Genomic DNA, 13,077 nt, shown 5'->3' with positions numbered 1-13,077 from the left:
GATTTGAGTTGTGTTCAGATTGTCTCAGCAACAGATTTCAGACATCATTAAATAATGAACAGTCATGTATGAGAAGGGCAAGAATATTCATTCTCTCTGTAATCTTGGCCAAATTAATCTTTTACTCCCTGCATGTTTTTCAAAATAGTTTTATACATTTGCTATTAGTGAAATATTAGGATATAGATAATGTACGAGTACTGCTCTGGAACTGAATACAATTATAGTGGGAATATAGCTTGCTTTAGTTTACTTTTAATCAATTTTTCACCTATTATTAAATGTAAAAATAAAAAATAAGGGAATTACAAGCAGTGCCATAAATCAAACAGTGTTCTGAACTGCAGAGCAAGTCATTTTTATGAGAGCAAGCCCCTGTATTTATAATAAATCAAATTCTTTATCTTTTGAGCTTCCTGATTAAAGTAATTAGTCATTTATGCTGATACAAAGCCATCAGTGAATACATTGCTTTATTTCACAAGTACTGAATCTTAAATTATTTTGTAAGGGTCATTGGTTATAATCAGCTACACATTGTAATGCAAATTTGTTGTTTTGTTGGTGGGGCAGTAGTTTTTTCTAAGCTAGGTTAATACCCTGAGCAGCTCCCCTGCGGCTGGGACAAACCACCTGTAAATGGTTTGTCATTAGCTAAGAGGTTGTTTACAGCCTGAACAAGGGAAAAAAAGTTAAATTTAAGATTGTACCATGAAAGCTAATGTAAAACGCCATGTGTTGTATGCCATAACAGGTGGACTTGGTAGGGCGTTGGTATTAAGCAATGCTTAGTACTCAAGGTTTGCGAGTGCTGGTCAGGACGATGCTCGTGCTGCCTCCCAGTAAGTTGCTGTGCTGCTTTCCCCTCTTCTGAGACCCCTTGTTTAATAACTGCCTATGCCCAGGAGCAGCTGTGGAGAGGTCTGGTTAATGCCATTCCCAGCCCTTGGAAACTGGGGAACTGCATCTGCTTCATACCTGTACAGCACTGCTGTTGCCCGAGGGATTTACTTTGGGATGCAAGTTCTTTATTCTCCATTGGCATAAAACAGAGACCATCACCAAGCTAAAATTCCTGCTCTTGGGCTATGGGAAAGCAGATGTGAAATCTGACTTCGGTCTGCTCTGCTTCAGCTGTAGGTTACGTTAGTCTGCTGTGGGGTTGGCTGGAGCAGGCCTGATTTTTCAGTATGAAAGCATTCCTGTATCTGGGCTCTGACACTTGCTCCGCTATTTCCAGATACTGCTTCGGACCGATACGTACTTCACACCATTTCCACAAAAGTGACCCTTAGTCTGGAATAAATCCCCACGCTGCAGACAAAAGGTTGTGCTTCTGTGGAGAAGACCAGTTCAAAATCTCCTGAGTTGTTTTTTGGACATTAGTTGGGGAAGCCTATGCTAACAGGTAGACTGAGTACGATGAGCCAAGAAATTTCAGTGTAAGGCTAGCCTTTGCTCTGATGGCATTCTAGTTCTGTCAGTACTGGTCTCCCAGTTTTTTTTTTTCCTTTTTTCCTTTTTTTTTACCCTAAATTTTTCATTATATTTAATGAAGGATATATTATATATCCTAGAAAAATTTTAAATATATATATATATATATATATATATATATATATAAAATTTTTCTATGCAAAACTCCAAGCAAGGATAATTCTGAATGTCAGATCCCTTAATTTCTTATCAGATTACATGCTTTCCTTAGAGTTAAAATAAGGGAAACCTTCCCATCAGTTACTTCGGCCACCTGCTGTGCAAGCTAATAATGCCATGCTAATCTAAAAGGGAGTGTCAGTCACATGCACATTTGAATTCCAGTGTAGCAGGAAGGAGACAATTAAAAAAGGGAAATTAGCTGAACTAGTGCTTTTTTTGTACTAATAAATTTTAAAAGCAACTGCCTGAATAAAGTCTACAGTCAAAGAAATGCATAAAGAGTGGAAAGTGAAGGTGTTTTTTTGAAGATGTACAGGACTGTTCACAGAAAGTGAGGGATGTTCTTGTAAACTGTAATTGTAAAATATTAATAATGAAAGGTTACTATAGTTTTTTTTTTTCTTTTAGATTTTACTCCTGTGAGTAATGCTATTGAAGTCAAATTTGTTTTAGTAATGCTTGTGGAGAAACAAGTAATAACATCTAGTGTGTGAATTTGAGAGGTTCAGCTTAGAAGTGTGGTTGTGACCAGGGGCAGGCAGATGTGAGCTCTGGAGTTTTTTTTTTTTTTTTTTTTTAGTAGTGAAACACTGAGCAAATTCACAATGAAGCTTAAAATTGCATTAGGGAAAGCCTTTAAATATGCTAGGACAAAAAAAATAGGTATTTTTTATATATTTTCTTTTTTTAAATTTTATTTAATTTTATACAACATTAAAAAAAAAAAAAAAAAAAGAGAGAAAGAGAAAAGCGTCAGTCTACAAGTCCTCTAAAGAGATGAACATTGTCATTTGAAAAGAAAATAGGTACTCATGACTGTTCACCACCTGGTTATTAATGCAGCCAATTACTGTGTCCTGCCTTTCAAACATTATTATGTTACAGCAAGAAAAGAGCCAATATTGTATTTTTTATGACCTTTCTAATGCTGTATGTACACATATAGATTTGTGTTATTTGTCTCTTTGATTCGCCAAATGTTTCTTATTTGTGGCTCAAGGCATTTATTTATTGCAAGGCTTCAAGCTGCGGTAAGCAAGGTCATAGATTAAGAATTGATTTCCACAGTTGCTGTAGCATACAAACTAAATTTCTCTTGGTTGGTTATAAAAACTACAGCTGGGCATAAATACAGCTTTTCTACATTGTCTTGAAAATTAATGCTAAAGCAAATGAGAAAATACTATAAGTGTGTACTGCATGCTTTAATTTAGACCTTCGGCTAAAACCTAAGGAAAGCAAATTGTTTTTATGCTACAGGCTTCTAAGTGAAACCATGTTATTACAGATCTTAAGCTTTTTTTTTAAAAAAAAAAAGTGTTCTTTTTTGTTTGTTTATTTATTTTATTGTCTCCCTTATTTTGTTAACAGATCTTCTGTACAGTTTTTGGCATATAATGTTTTGATCGATGTGTTGATTAGTTCTTTGTTTTTATTACATGCTCCTGGAGTTACTGCTAATTATAATAAGTGGATGGAAGAAGAAGAAAACAGAATATAGTTTCTGTCATGTAGAAGTAGACAGTCCTGTTAGAAATAGAGAAATCCTATATCTGATTATTTTATTATCTTTCACTCAAATTTAAAACACTGTCTTGTGTACTGAAGAAGCATTTAGACTCTAAACTGAAAATTCCCCCAAATCAAGGTGGTGGTGTTTGTTTGTTGTTGGTTGATGTTAGTTGTTGTTTTGTTTTTCTATTTTTTTTTTTTTATGGTATGCTTTGTGTTGGTAATGACAGTAGAGTGACACAGTGTGCCATGATCAGTTTGTGTAATTGACACAGATGTATAACTCCTCTATGCATCTTGGATGCAATGCAGTTTCCTAGTAACTATAACATAAATTTTAGGGTGCAAAAATCAGCTTCTTAGACCCATCATGAAAGAAAATATATCTGATGTATTCTCCTGCCCCTTCCCTTCGTGTTTGACTTAGTACAGCTGAGTTAGCAGAAGTCACAGTATGTAGTGTATGTCTTCAGGCCGTAATCGGCTTCATCGGTTTTGCCTCTAAGTGTCAAGAGTTCCTGTTTCTGCCATTCGCAGAGGAACCAAATTGCGAAGTTATTTCTCTAAGACTCAAAGTGTTATGTTTGCTTGATGGCAATTGCTGGTTTGTAGTGCACAGTTCATACTGTATGTTATACAGTACAGTATATCTGTATTGTATATCGGTTGCAGAGATGCAGCTTCAAACACTGAAAACAAAGAAAGGGCATCTCTACAATCGGCTGATGCTGAAGTTTTCCTCTGTTCTTTGCTTCTGTTGGTATTCTGCAGACTTGAGGAACTTCTGTTCTTGAGTCTTTGCATATCTTTTAGAGGATGTTTGCTCGAACTTTTTTCTTTCATGTTTTTAAAAGCAGCAAGCTTTCTCAGTTACTCCATCACACTGGTCCACAAGGAAGAGAGCAGCATGTCAAATGTTTCATGGTACTCATTATACTACAATAGAGGCTGAATTGCTAACCCTGGGAAACTTTAAATGCCAGTGTATGAAATAACTTTCACAGAGGTCACAATATGTATGTAGAGAAAACCACCGGAAAGTAAAGTGCTGTGTCTGATTAAACTAGTAAAACAGTTTTGCAGGTAAAACAGATGTGGAGTTGTTTGAAAATATAAACTTTTTTAAGGAAAAAGAAACATGCAGAAATGAAGTACTTCAGGCTTAGAATTCACTACGTTTTCCAATTTAGAGGGCTGTTTTGGAGGAATGAGGTTCTGACATTCGTCTGTTTGTACTGATTCTTATCCCCTCCCAGAACTTTGTTTTGCAGGATTAGCATAGACAGCTCTCCTTTCACAGCTATTTCCAGCAAGCCATTTTGTTATTACTTGATCTTATTTTGCCAAAGTTTTACTTGGGAGCTTATCTGGAGGTATTGCAAACTGAACATTTTTACCAGCATTTAAAAATGCATGTATCCTTAAAGAACGGATACTTTCACTTTGACTTCCTTGAGATTTCCATATGGAGCTCTCTCCAAAAATGCATCAACTCAGCATCAATTCCACTCAGACTTTCCCTGAATAATAAAACACTCTCACTGAAAGCCTTGTTAGATGGAATTATGATTATCAAGGCTGGTAGTCAGGAAGGCTTCTCGTTAGGGTATTGCTGCAGGACTAACTGAAGTGTGGTTATGCCTGACTGAATAAAAGATTTCCAGCCATTTTCGGAATGTTGATTTCTTTTTTTGAAAAGCACTTAAATATGTATGAAGAATCTTGGACTGATTCGTTAACTTTGAATAAATTCCTATGACAAATGAGGGAAATGAAGAGAAAGCATAAATAACTAGTTATGTAGGACTCCTCATGTGTGGCTGGCCACCTGCAGAGGCACAGGACTAGTACAGATTTACCTCACAAATCACTGTAGATCTTACCTGAAAGTAAGCTTTGAAGGAACAGAACCTTTTCAGAAGTAGATCTGACACTGGCCTATGTATTGATACAGTAGTTCAGATTTTCTTTTTGTTTGTTTTGTTTTCCTCTCCTTTTTTCTTCAAGAACTAGATGGAAAAACCTACTGATCAGTTTTACTCTTGTCTTGTGATGAGGTTGGTGTAACAACATAAAAATGCTAGAAATCTGGTCTTCTCCTACTACTTTGGGATTTTCCTTGACATCAGTTGTATTCCTAAAAGTTTTCAAAGTCGCTCTCTGCAGTCACCACATTTTCATTTGCTTCTTGTTCCCCACATGGAACCATTCTCCGGTGATACCAAATGCAAAATACTGTAAAAGGGTGTTTGTAACAAACAGAACAGAAAAAAGCTGATGTGATGAGCAGGGAGGAGTAAGCAGTCTCGCCACTTGTGCCCTCTGCAATAGGCTCCAGAGAGAGAAGAATATGGAGGTGAATGAGGGAAGATGAATGCTCTCCTGTGCAGACTACCTGAAAAGGCTGTCTGAGATTTATAGGTGGGAGTTGGCAGTGCACACCCAGGGAAGGTCTGTCAAGCTGCAGCCTAGAAGTTGGGGCTTCTACAGGAATCTGTTATCAGCAATGTGATTTGAAAAAGTCTGCCCCCAGTATGTGTTGGGACTGTATTGGTCTTTGTGGTGACTTTGGTCTTCCCATTTTATTTTAATTCTGGCATGTTTGTTATCTCAGCACATGATGCAAAATCTACTAAACTGTAGGATCTTTCTGACTATAATTGGAGAACCAAGCTTTTAAAGTTCCCTGAAGGTTTAAAGCGTGTAAATATAAATATTCTTGCCATGCTTGGATTTTTGTGACACAATTAGTACTTTTCCAAATGTTATCAAAATGCATGTATCCTCCAGTATGTCTGTGTTACTTCAGTGGGGGTTAATTCCCCCAAATCCAATATCTGCAGCCAGAGGGCTAACCAGATCATTTCAGAAAGATCAAGGGGCCGTAGACATTTACATTAGACAGGGCTTTATTGGCCTCAGGCAGGTCAAAAAGAGCAGAGATCACCCCTGTGCGTGTGGCTGTGGGATCGCAGGGTGAGTAGGTGAGCAGCGCACACCATTTTGGCAGGCCCCAGCCTGTGGCGCGTGGCATCAGGCCCTGCTCTGAAGACTGCGACTTCCAGCGGGAGCCCAGAGGTGGTTCTCCTTGCTGCTCTGCACATCGCTTTGGGAATATAACATGGCATGTGTTAAAACAGCAGTGAGGCTTCTTTAACCCCTCTGAGGAAACAAACCCCGGCATGCAAACAGTATTGAGTTTGGCATTCTCGACTTTGTCTTCCTGCCACCTGCTGCCTTGTCCCCTCACGGATGGTTCTGCAACCCGCACGCAGGCAGACACTGAGAACAACCGGTCTCAATGAGGCTCTTTCTGAGCCTCGTTCTGTGTGTTCCCTCAACACCAGCAACAGCCTCCCTGGTAACTGACAAAGACTTGAGATTACACATTTTAAGCAAATATGTTCATTGCTTTTTTGGTTTGTTTGGTTTCTCTCATGATAGCTTTTTCTCCAAAGACCGGAAACCAGCACCGAATGATGGTTTGTTCCTGCATGGCTTTACATCTGGTGTGATGGTGGAAGATAGGGCCTACTCTATGATGTTAGCAAGGGAAAGACTTTGGATGAGCAAGAAGCAAACGTTGCCAAAAAATTAAACTTCGTTAAACGTTGTGACTAAAGGAGTCCTGGTACTCTTGGTTTCAGATGCTCTAGAATTTAAAAAAGTATCAAGGACATCAGTGCACACACTATCTGTTTTGAGGCAGCTTTGGTCATACCTCATGCTTAACTGCTTCTCCACTGTGGCATTTTTACTTTGTGATGAGGCTAACCTTAAACATTTCAGGTTCTTCTATCCCTAATAGAAGGGATAAACTCGTAGCCAGGACAGCCACGCAAGAAGCAGTTCTGTACTAACCATCCCATCGCTGTGTTTACTCCTGTTGGTGTGATTACATTTGAGTGGCTCTATGGTTCTGTGCTGCCAAGTCATTTTGCTTTCAGTTTTTAATTAAAAAGTTCTCATAGCCAGGGAACAGAACAATAGGGTTTTTCATATCCACCCCACCCCAAAGAAGGTTCAACTGTGAGTTAAATGCTATTAAAAGCAACAATTGTGTGGATGCCAATTGGCAAGAGAGAGCAAGCGCGTAATAAAGAAGCAGCAGTCAATTTGTTTTAGAAGGAATACATATAAGAAATGGTTTAGAAACAGGTTTTCTTCTGTTTCTGTCTCTCTCTCTCTCTTTTTTTTTTTTTTGAATCAGTTTTCCATAATAATTATAATGCTAATTTTCTAACAAGGTGATTCAACGTAATGCCTCCATAATCTTGCACTGAAATACTAGTATTTCACAATACTGATATCTAATTTTAATAATCAACACTTATACATTAGTTACCATGAAATTTACTACTCTTTACACTTACAGGTTTAGATAGAGGAATATAGGTTTCATTTAGTTCATTACTATAATGCAAAATGAGACGCCTCATGAGTTTTTCACAAGGGCATACATTTTTGTTCATAGATGGATAAAGACATTGAGCTGTGTAACACCTGTGCCTAAGCAGGTGTAGAAGTAGGTATTTATGCTGGGCACAGGATTTTTTTTTCCATGTAAATAGGTATAAAGCCTGGATAAAAAGATAATGTTTAGGTTTTAGATGTTGCCCAATGTCCTTTGATCAGCAGTTACTTTACACAGAAGTAGTTTCTATATTACTGTGCAGGATTGTAGTGTTCATCATAAAAGCCAGGGTTGGCAATGAGATCTTAGCGGAATAAGACAACCTTTACAAAAGGAATTATGCAAGAAAGGTTATTTCATTTGAAAGGCTCTAGTTGTCTTTCTGAAATTATGTTTATTTCCTCATCTGATCCATTTGTCCTGTATAAACAGTTTAAAATCCTATGATGTCTACAGTAGCGCTTTTGTGATCATGGGAGTCCAGTATTCATTGCTTAATGCTTTTGCTTTTATAAACAAGAACTACAATCTTCAATGTTCTTGTTAGTGTCCTAGATCAGGATGTGGAACATACATATTTCAGGAGTGAATATTCAGTCAGAGCCTACACTATAACCACTGTGTTCCAGTTATTTATTTGGTAAGTATTTTCATATTTTTAAAAATGTGTGGAAGTTTTTTTTTCCAAGCTAAAATTTTTGCAATGGATTCTTCATCACTAAAAATCAGCATTATCATGGATCCTTTCTCAGTCTTCAGTCTTTAGCAAATTGCAGTAGCACACCTTCTGAAAAACATGACTTCATTCAGAATAACACCTTGAAACACTGAAGTGAGTTGAAGGGGAGGCACCAGCAGTATAAGATGGCTACACTACAGTTTTCACTCCACGGAAAGTCTGCTCAGTGTTTTGCAGTGCCATGCATGCTCAGTTACATGGCATACACCTACACTGGCTCAACCCGCGGAAAATCGACAAAAGCATGCAGATGCTGAGAGATGCTTGAAGAAGTTGAAGAAGTAGAAGTCATCTGGTGTGAAGCTTCTAGGTATGCCCTTCTTTTTATCAACAAAATGGCATAGTGCTTGAACAATTGATTTTCTTTTACTCAATGTCTGAATACAGATTTGTTCATAATGTTTACTGCTTTCTTGTTGATAGGAAGTTGAAGAAGGGAGATGAACAAAACATACAGGGCGGTTCATGTTAATACAGAACTTTTAATTTCCTTTTCCACCATCTAAATGAAGTGCAGTGGCATGGGGTGATTTGGGTGTAGTCCTAATGACATGGAAAATTAAAAGAGAAGGCCACAGACTTGCAAATAAAAATTAATCACTTAGTCATTTGAAACTGTCAAGAAGATAGCCAATGCATTGCTCCATAACTAGCTTTAGGTTACCAATGGTACCTGAACTGTGTTTTATAAATAACATAATTCATGTAATTAATCATCATTCACTCATCCTGTTTTATGTTCTTGGCTGCTTTGAGTTCATGTGTGGCAGAGAGAGACCTCTGTGCTCTTTTTGGATGGCTTTCTGTTTCTGTTTTCCTCTGTCTAAAAAATAATCAGATTGCAAATCTTATATATGGGGATGAGTGCTGGAGCTTATCCTGGCTTTGCTGTCTGGATCACGAGCATCTGATGCGTGACAGTTCTCTGCTTGCTTCACAACTACTCCAGTAACTCCATGCTGTTTTGATTGCTTTTTGTCTCTTCCACTCAAAGACACTATGCGTGGATGTTTCCTGACTCTTTTCTTTTTCTTTTAAATTAATTGAGAAGGATTTCTCTTTTATTCAAGAGGAGGAGGTGGTAAAAACTTGCCATGCTGGAGCAGGGTAATATAAAAGCCTCTAGTTACTCAAGCTTAGTTTAGGTAAAAGAGACTTTGATCCCTTTCTGTCTTTCTTAAATACGTCAATGGGTGGTTTTGTCCTTTTGTCCACACTTCAACTTTACACTCTACTTTCATCTGCAAATCAACTCCATTGCTAAACTGAGATGCTTTCTCAGCCTAATTTTAAAGTGACCCTAAGAGCAGTCTTAAGAAAGCTGATCCCTATGATCTGTGTACCTTCAGGCTATGCTGCTGTTTGCAACCTGAGTATTATTTGGTCTCACTATGTCCGTGGTGTGCCAGAGAAGAGCTAGTCCTCTGGATGGGTAGTATATTGCTCCATTTTGCCCACTTCTGGTCGTGTCAAGCCATATGAGTGAGAACATGGGTCTGTGCTATGGTTTTCTCCTCAATATAGTTCTGGAATGTGGCCTGATGCAAACTATTTATAGTGTGAATGACAGTTGAATTTTCAAGTTAAAAGGAGCTCAGATGCCCACTGATAAGACTGTATTGATATATAAAAGACCTGGGATATTGGAAGTGGAACTAACTGACATACGGTTTTGAAATGTTGGGGACTTGAGGGAGAAATGAAACGACCACTCTTTTTTATAGAAGTGGATCAATGTCTTTGTTTTTATGTTTTTGTTTGAAAGATATCACTTGCTGGCTGCAGAGTGAGTGGATTCATCTTCCTTCTGGAGCCTGAGCAAATCACCAGTGAGAGATCTTGTTTTTCTTCTGGGTCCTACAGACAACATGGAAGGGGAAAGCATCTACGAGGTTGATTCTGGAGATGGACTTGGAGGTAAGGATGCCTGTCACTTATTTTTGTTTTCATCCCAGATGGCTGGTTGCAGGTGAGCCCTTATGACAATGGACTACGGAAGACACAAAAAGCAAATGTAATAAAGACGTCTACAGCTCTTTGATTGTATTGTGTAACTTTATAAGCAATGAATAAAAGTGATTTGAAAATACCTGTCTCCTAGAGGAAGTGGCGTGCTTAGAAGCCACATGTACAAAGTGTTGTTATTTGGAGTCTGAGATTTTCTAAAAATGATGCAAACCCTAAAGATCTGCAATAAAAGTAAAGGCATGTAGCCTTTTCCTCTTTCTTTGTTCCTTCTTTTTCTGTCTCTCATTTGCTGAGTAATTCTGTTGCATATGCAATCTGCTTTTTTTTTTTTTAACAGGATTGTAGAAAACTGCATGAAAATGGCACTGTCTTTTATACTCTAGGCACATGTGTAGATGTTTATTTGACCTAAAAAAAAATAAATAATAAGAGTTCTTTTTCTGTTTCTTACAATGCCACTAATTCTACAAGTGTCTTTGGGCAATTTAGCCAACCTCACTGCTGTGGTTTATCATTTTCATAGGAGGGTGAACAGCTTCTTAGAGGTTTTATTACATACTTACAGAACCATAGAATATACTGAGTTGGAAGGGACCTGTGTTGGATTTGATGATCCTTACCTGGCACGGCGCAGGTCTATCCAAAAGTTTAGACCATGTGACTTAGTGCACAGTCCAAACGTTTCTTAAATTCATACAGGCTTGGTGCAGTGACTACTTCACTGGGGAGCCTATTCCAGTGTGCAGCCACCCTCTTGGTGAAGAATCTCTACCTGCTGTCCAGCCTAAACTTCCACTGCCTCAGCTTAACCCCGTTCCCATGTGTCCTATCACTGGTGTTTATGGAGAACAGGTCACCCACCTCTCCACTCCCCCTTGTGAGGAAGCTGTAGACCGCAATGAGGTCCCCCCTCAGCCGCCTCTTCTCCAGGCTGAACAGGCCCAGTGACCTCAGCCGCTCTTCATGTGTCTTCCCCTCCAGGCCCTTCACCATCTTTGTAGCCCTTCTCTGGACACTCTCCAACAGTTTCATGTACTTTTTGTACTGCGGTGCCCAGAACTGCACACAGTACTCAAGGTGAGGCCGCACCGGCACAGAGCAGAGCGGGACGATCACTTTCCTCGACTGACTAGCAATGACATGCTTGTACAGGGATGTTGTTGTTTGTGTGTAACACTGGGGAACTTTGGCAGAGTTCTCAGATTGATGACATAGGTCATGCTACTGTCTTTTCCCATCTGTTTTTAAATTCCTTATTTAACAAAGTTTATTCTGAGACCAAATGGGAAACACTTTACCTAGTTTGCAGAGCACCTTGAACTGCCTAAGTCAACTCACTTTTGAACTCAGAAGTCTAAATGTCTAAAGGGAAGGAAAGAGGTTCTACTTGGGGGAAAAAGAAGGAAAAAGAAAAACAACAAAAAAGAAGGATACTAGAACATTGTAATAATGCAAGATTTGGTGAGCTGTACAACTGTTTGATGGCTTGGATGTTTCCTTTGTTGATCTCTGTAACCAGGCAGGTGATTCTGGTTGAGTGTACTGTGCTACTGTTGAAATGCTCCTTCTTGTGTTTAATACTTTTCTAATACTTTACTTTCAGCATACTATATACTGAAAGGAACAGCTACTACTGCCTTAGCACAGAGTTCCCCTCTCATTAATGATTTGCTTCCAGATATTCCTCAGGCGGAATAACAGGCAGATATGTACCTTTAAAAAAGTAATTTAAAAAAAGAAACAAACAAACAAAAAATACCTTTGGTACTTCAAATTGCTTTTAAAATTTCTGATCTATTAAATAATTATTTTATTGTAATAAATGTTATTACAGGAACAGTAAAAGTATTTATGCTCAAGTAATGCCCTTTCACTAGGTGGAATAGAGCAGCAGCATTCGCTTTTGCTTTCTGAACATTCATCTTGTCCTGTCCCACAGTTTCTGAAACACTGCAGCTGGAGCCGTTGTCTGACAATTAGTCATTAGGGTACTTTTTCATTTCATGTCCTCTTGTCCTCTCTCAAGCACTTGTTTTCTGGCCTTACTATTACGCCCTTCAGTCACTGAATCTCTGCTGCAGTACTGCATCTTTGTCATTTCTTTCATGCCACTTTGTGCATGGAAAAATTCTTTCAGCACTGAGGTCAAAGACAATTCCAGCCCTCCTTGAGTCTGACTTTTGCTGTTAAAATAATTTATTGTCCTTGATCTACATTTTCTAATTTGTACAGGCAAGAGTGAGCGTGTGTGTAAGTACACAGAATGGGCAAATGTATTTCTAGCCCATTCTCCTGTCTTTCCTCTCTTTGGATTCTGACTTAAGACTATAAACTCTTCAGAGGAAATTTACTAATCTTGGGAAATCACAATAATAAACTGTCATTTATTTCTGTTTAATAGGATTACTGGTATGAGAACAAAATCTGATCTTGTATGTGAAAGAGTTGTATTTACAGCAGCATATCAATATCTTCAACGTATATATGGTGCTATTTTAGACAGTGCTTGCACATGTGGTATTAACCACAGAGTGCTATTTCACATTTCAGAAAACAGATGGTATTCTCTCTGTGTGAATTGCTGGATAAAAGCTCAATTAAAAAAAAAGTCCTTGTTTCTTCCCTTATGAACAGAGATATATATAAACAAGATATATATATATATAGATGGATATATAAGATAGATATTTACCTGACAGGTAAGGGAAATGTTAGAAAATTCCTGTGTTTCTAAAATCAAATTTAGAATTTTCTGTCTGTGTCTACTTGAGAAATGAGAGTGACG

General features: G+C 38.2%; 1 protein-coding gene and 1 long non-coding RNA gene across 8 annotated transcripts in view; one reads left to right on the top strand and one right to left on the bottom strand.

The window, feature by feature from the left end:
- PPP2R2C (protein phosphatase 2 regulatory subunit Bgamma) overlaps nucleotides 1-13,077 on the top strand; it is a 189,756-nt gene that overhangs the window by 83,703 nt on the left and 92,976 nt on the right. The window contains exon 2 of one of the 7 annotated variants that reach the window (XM_035323773.1): nucleotides 10,090-10,241. The exons of 5 other annotated variants lie outside the window; for them this stretch is intronic. In XM_035323773.1, the coding sequence (XP_035179664.1) occupies nucleotides 10,193-10,241 (49 nt within the window). In that variant the 5' untranslated portion in view covers nucleotides 10,090-10,192. Of the gene's footprint in view, nucleotides 1-10,089; nucleotides 10,242-13,077 lie in introns of those variants that run through there. One more of the 7 variants, XM_035323775.1, reaches the window with a different exon arrangement.
- Nucleotides 10,749-11,568, bottom strand: LOC118165618. The gene is made up of 3 exons (XR_004750139.1): nucleotides 11,443-11,568; nucleotides 10,947-10,953; nucleotides 10,749-10,850 (listed from the first exon to the last, which is right to left on the bottom strand). It is a non-coding gene; the product is annotated as an uncharacterized LOC118165618 (long non-coding RNA).

This window comes from Oxyura jamaicensis, chromosome 4, assembly GCF_011077185.1.
Source record: "Oxyura jamaicensis isolate SHBP4307 breed ruddy duck chromosome 4, BPBGC_Ojam_1.0, whole genome shotgun sequence".
NCBI lineage: Eukaryota > Metazoa > Chordata > Aves > Anseriformes > Anatidae > Oxyura > Oxyura jamaicensis.
This window is presented reverse-complemented; position numbering and strand designations above follow the sequence as displayed.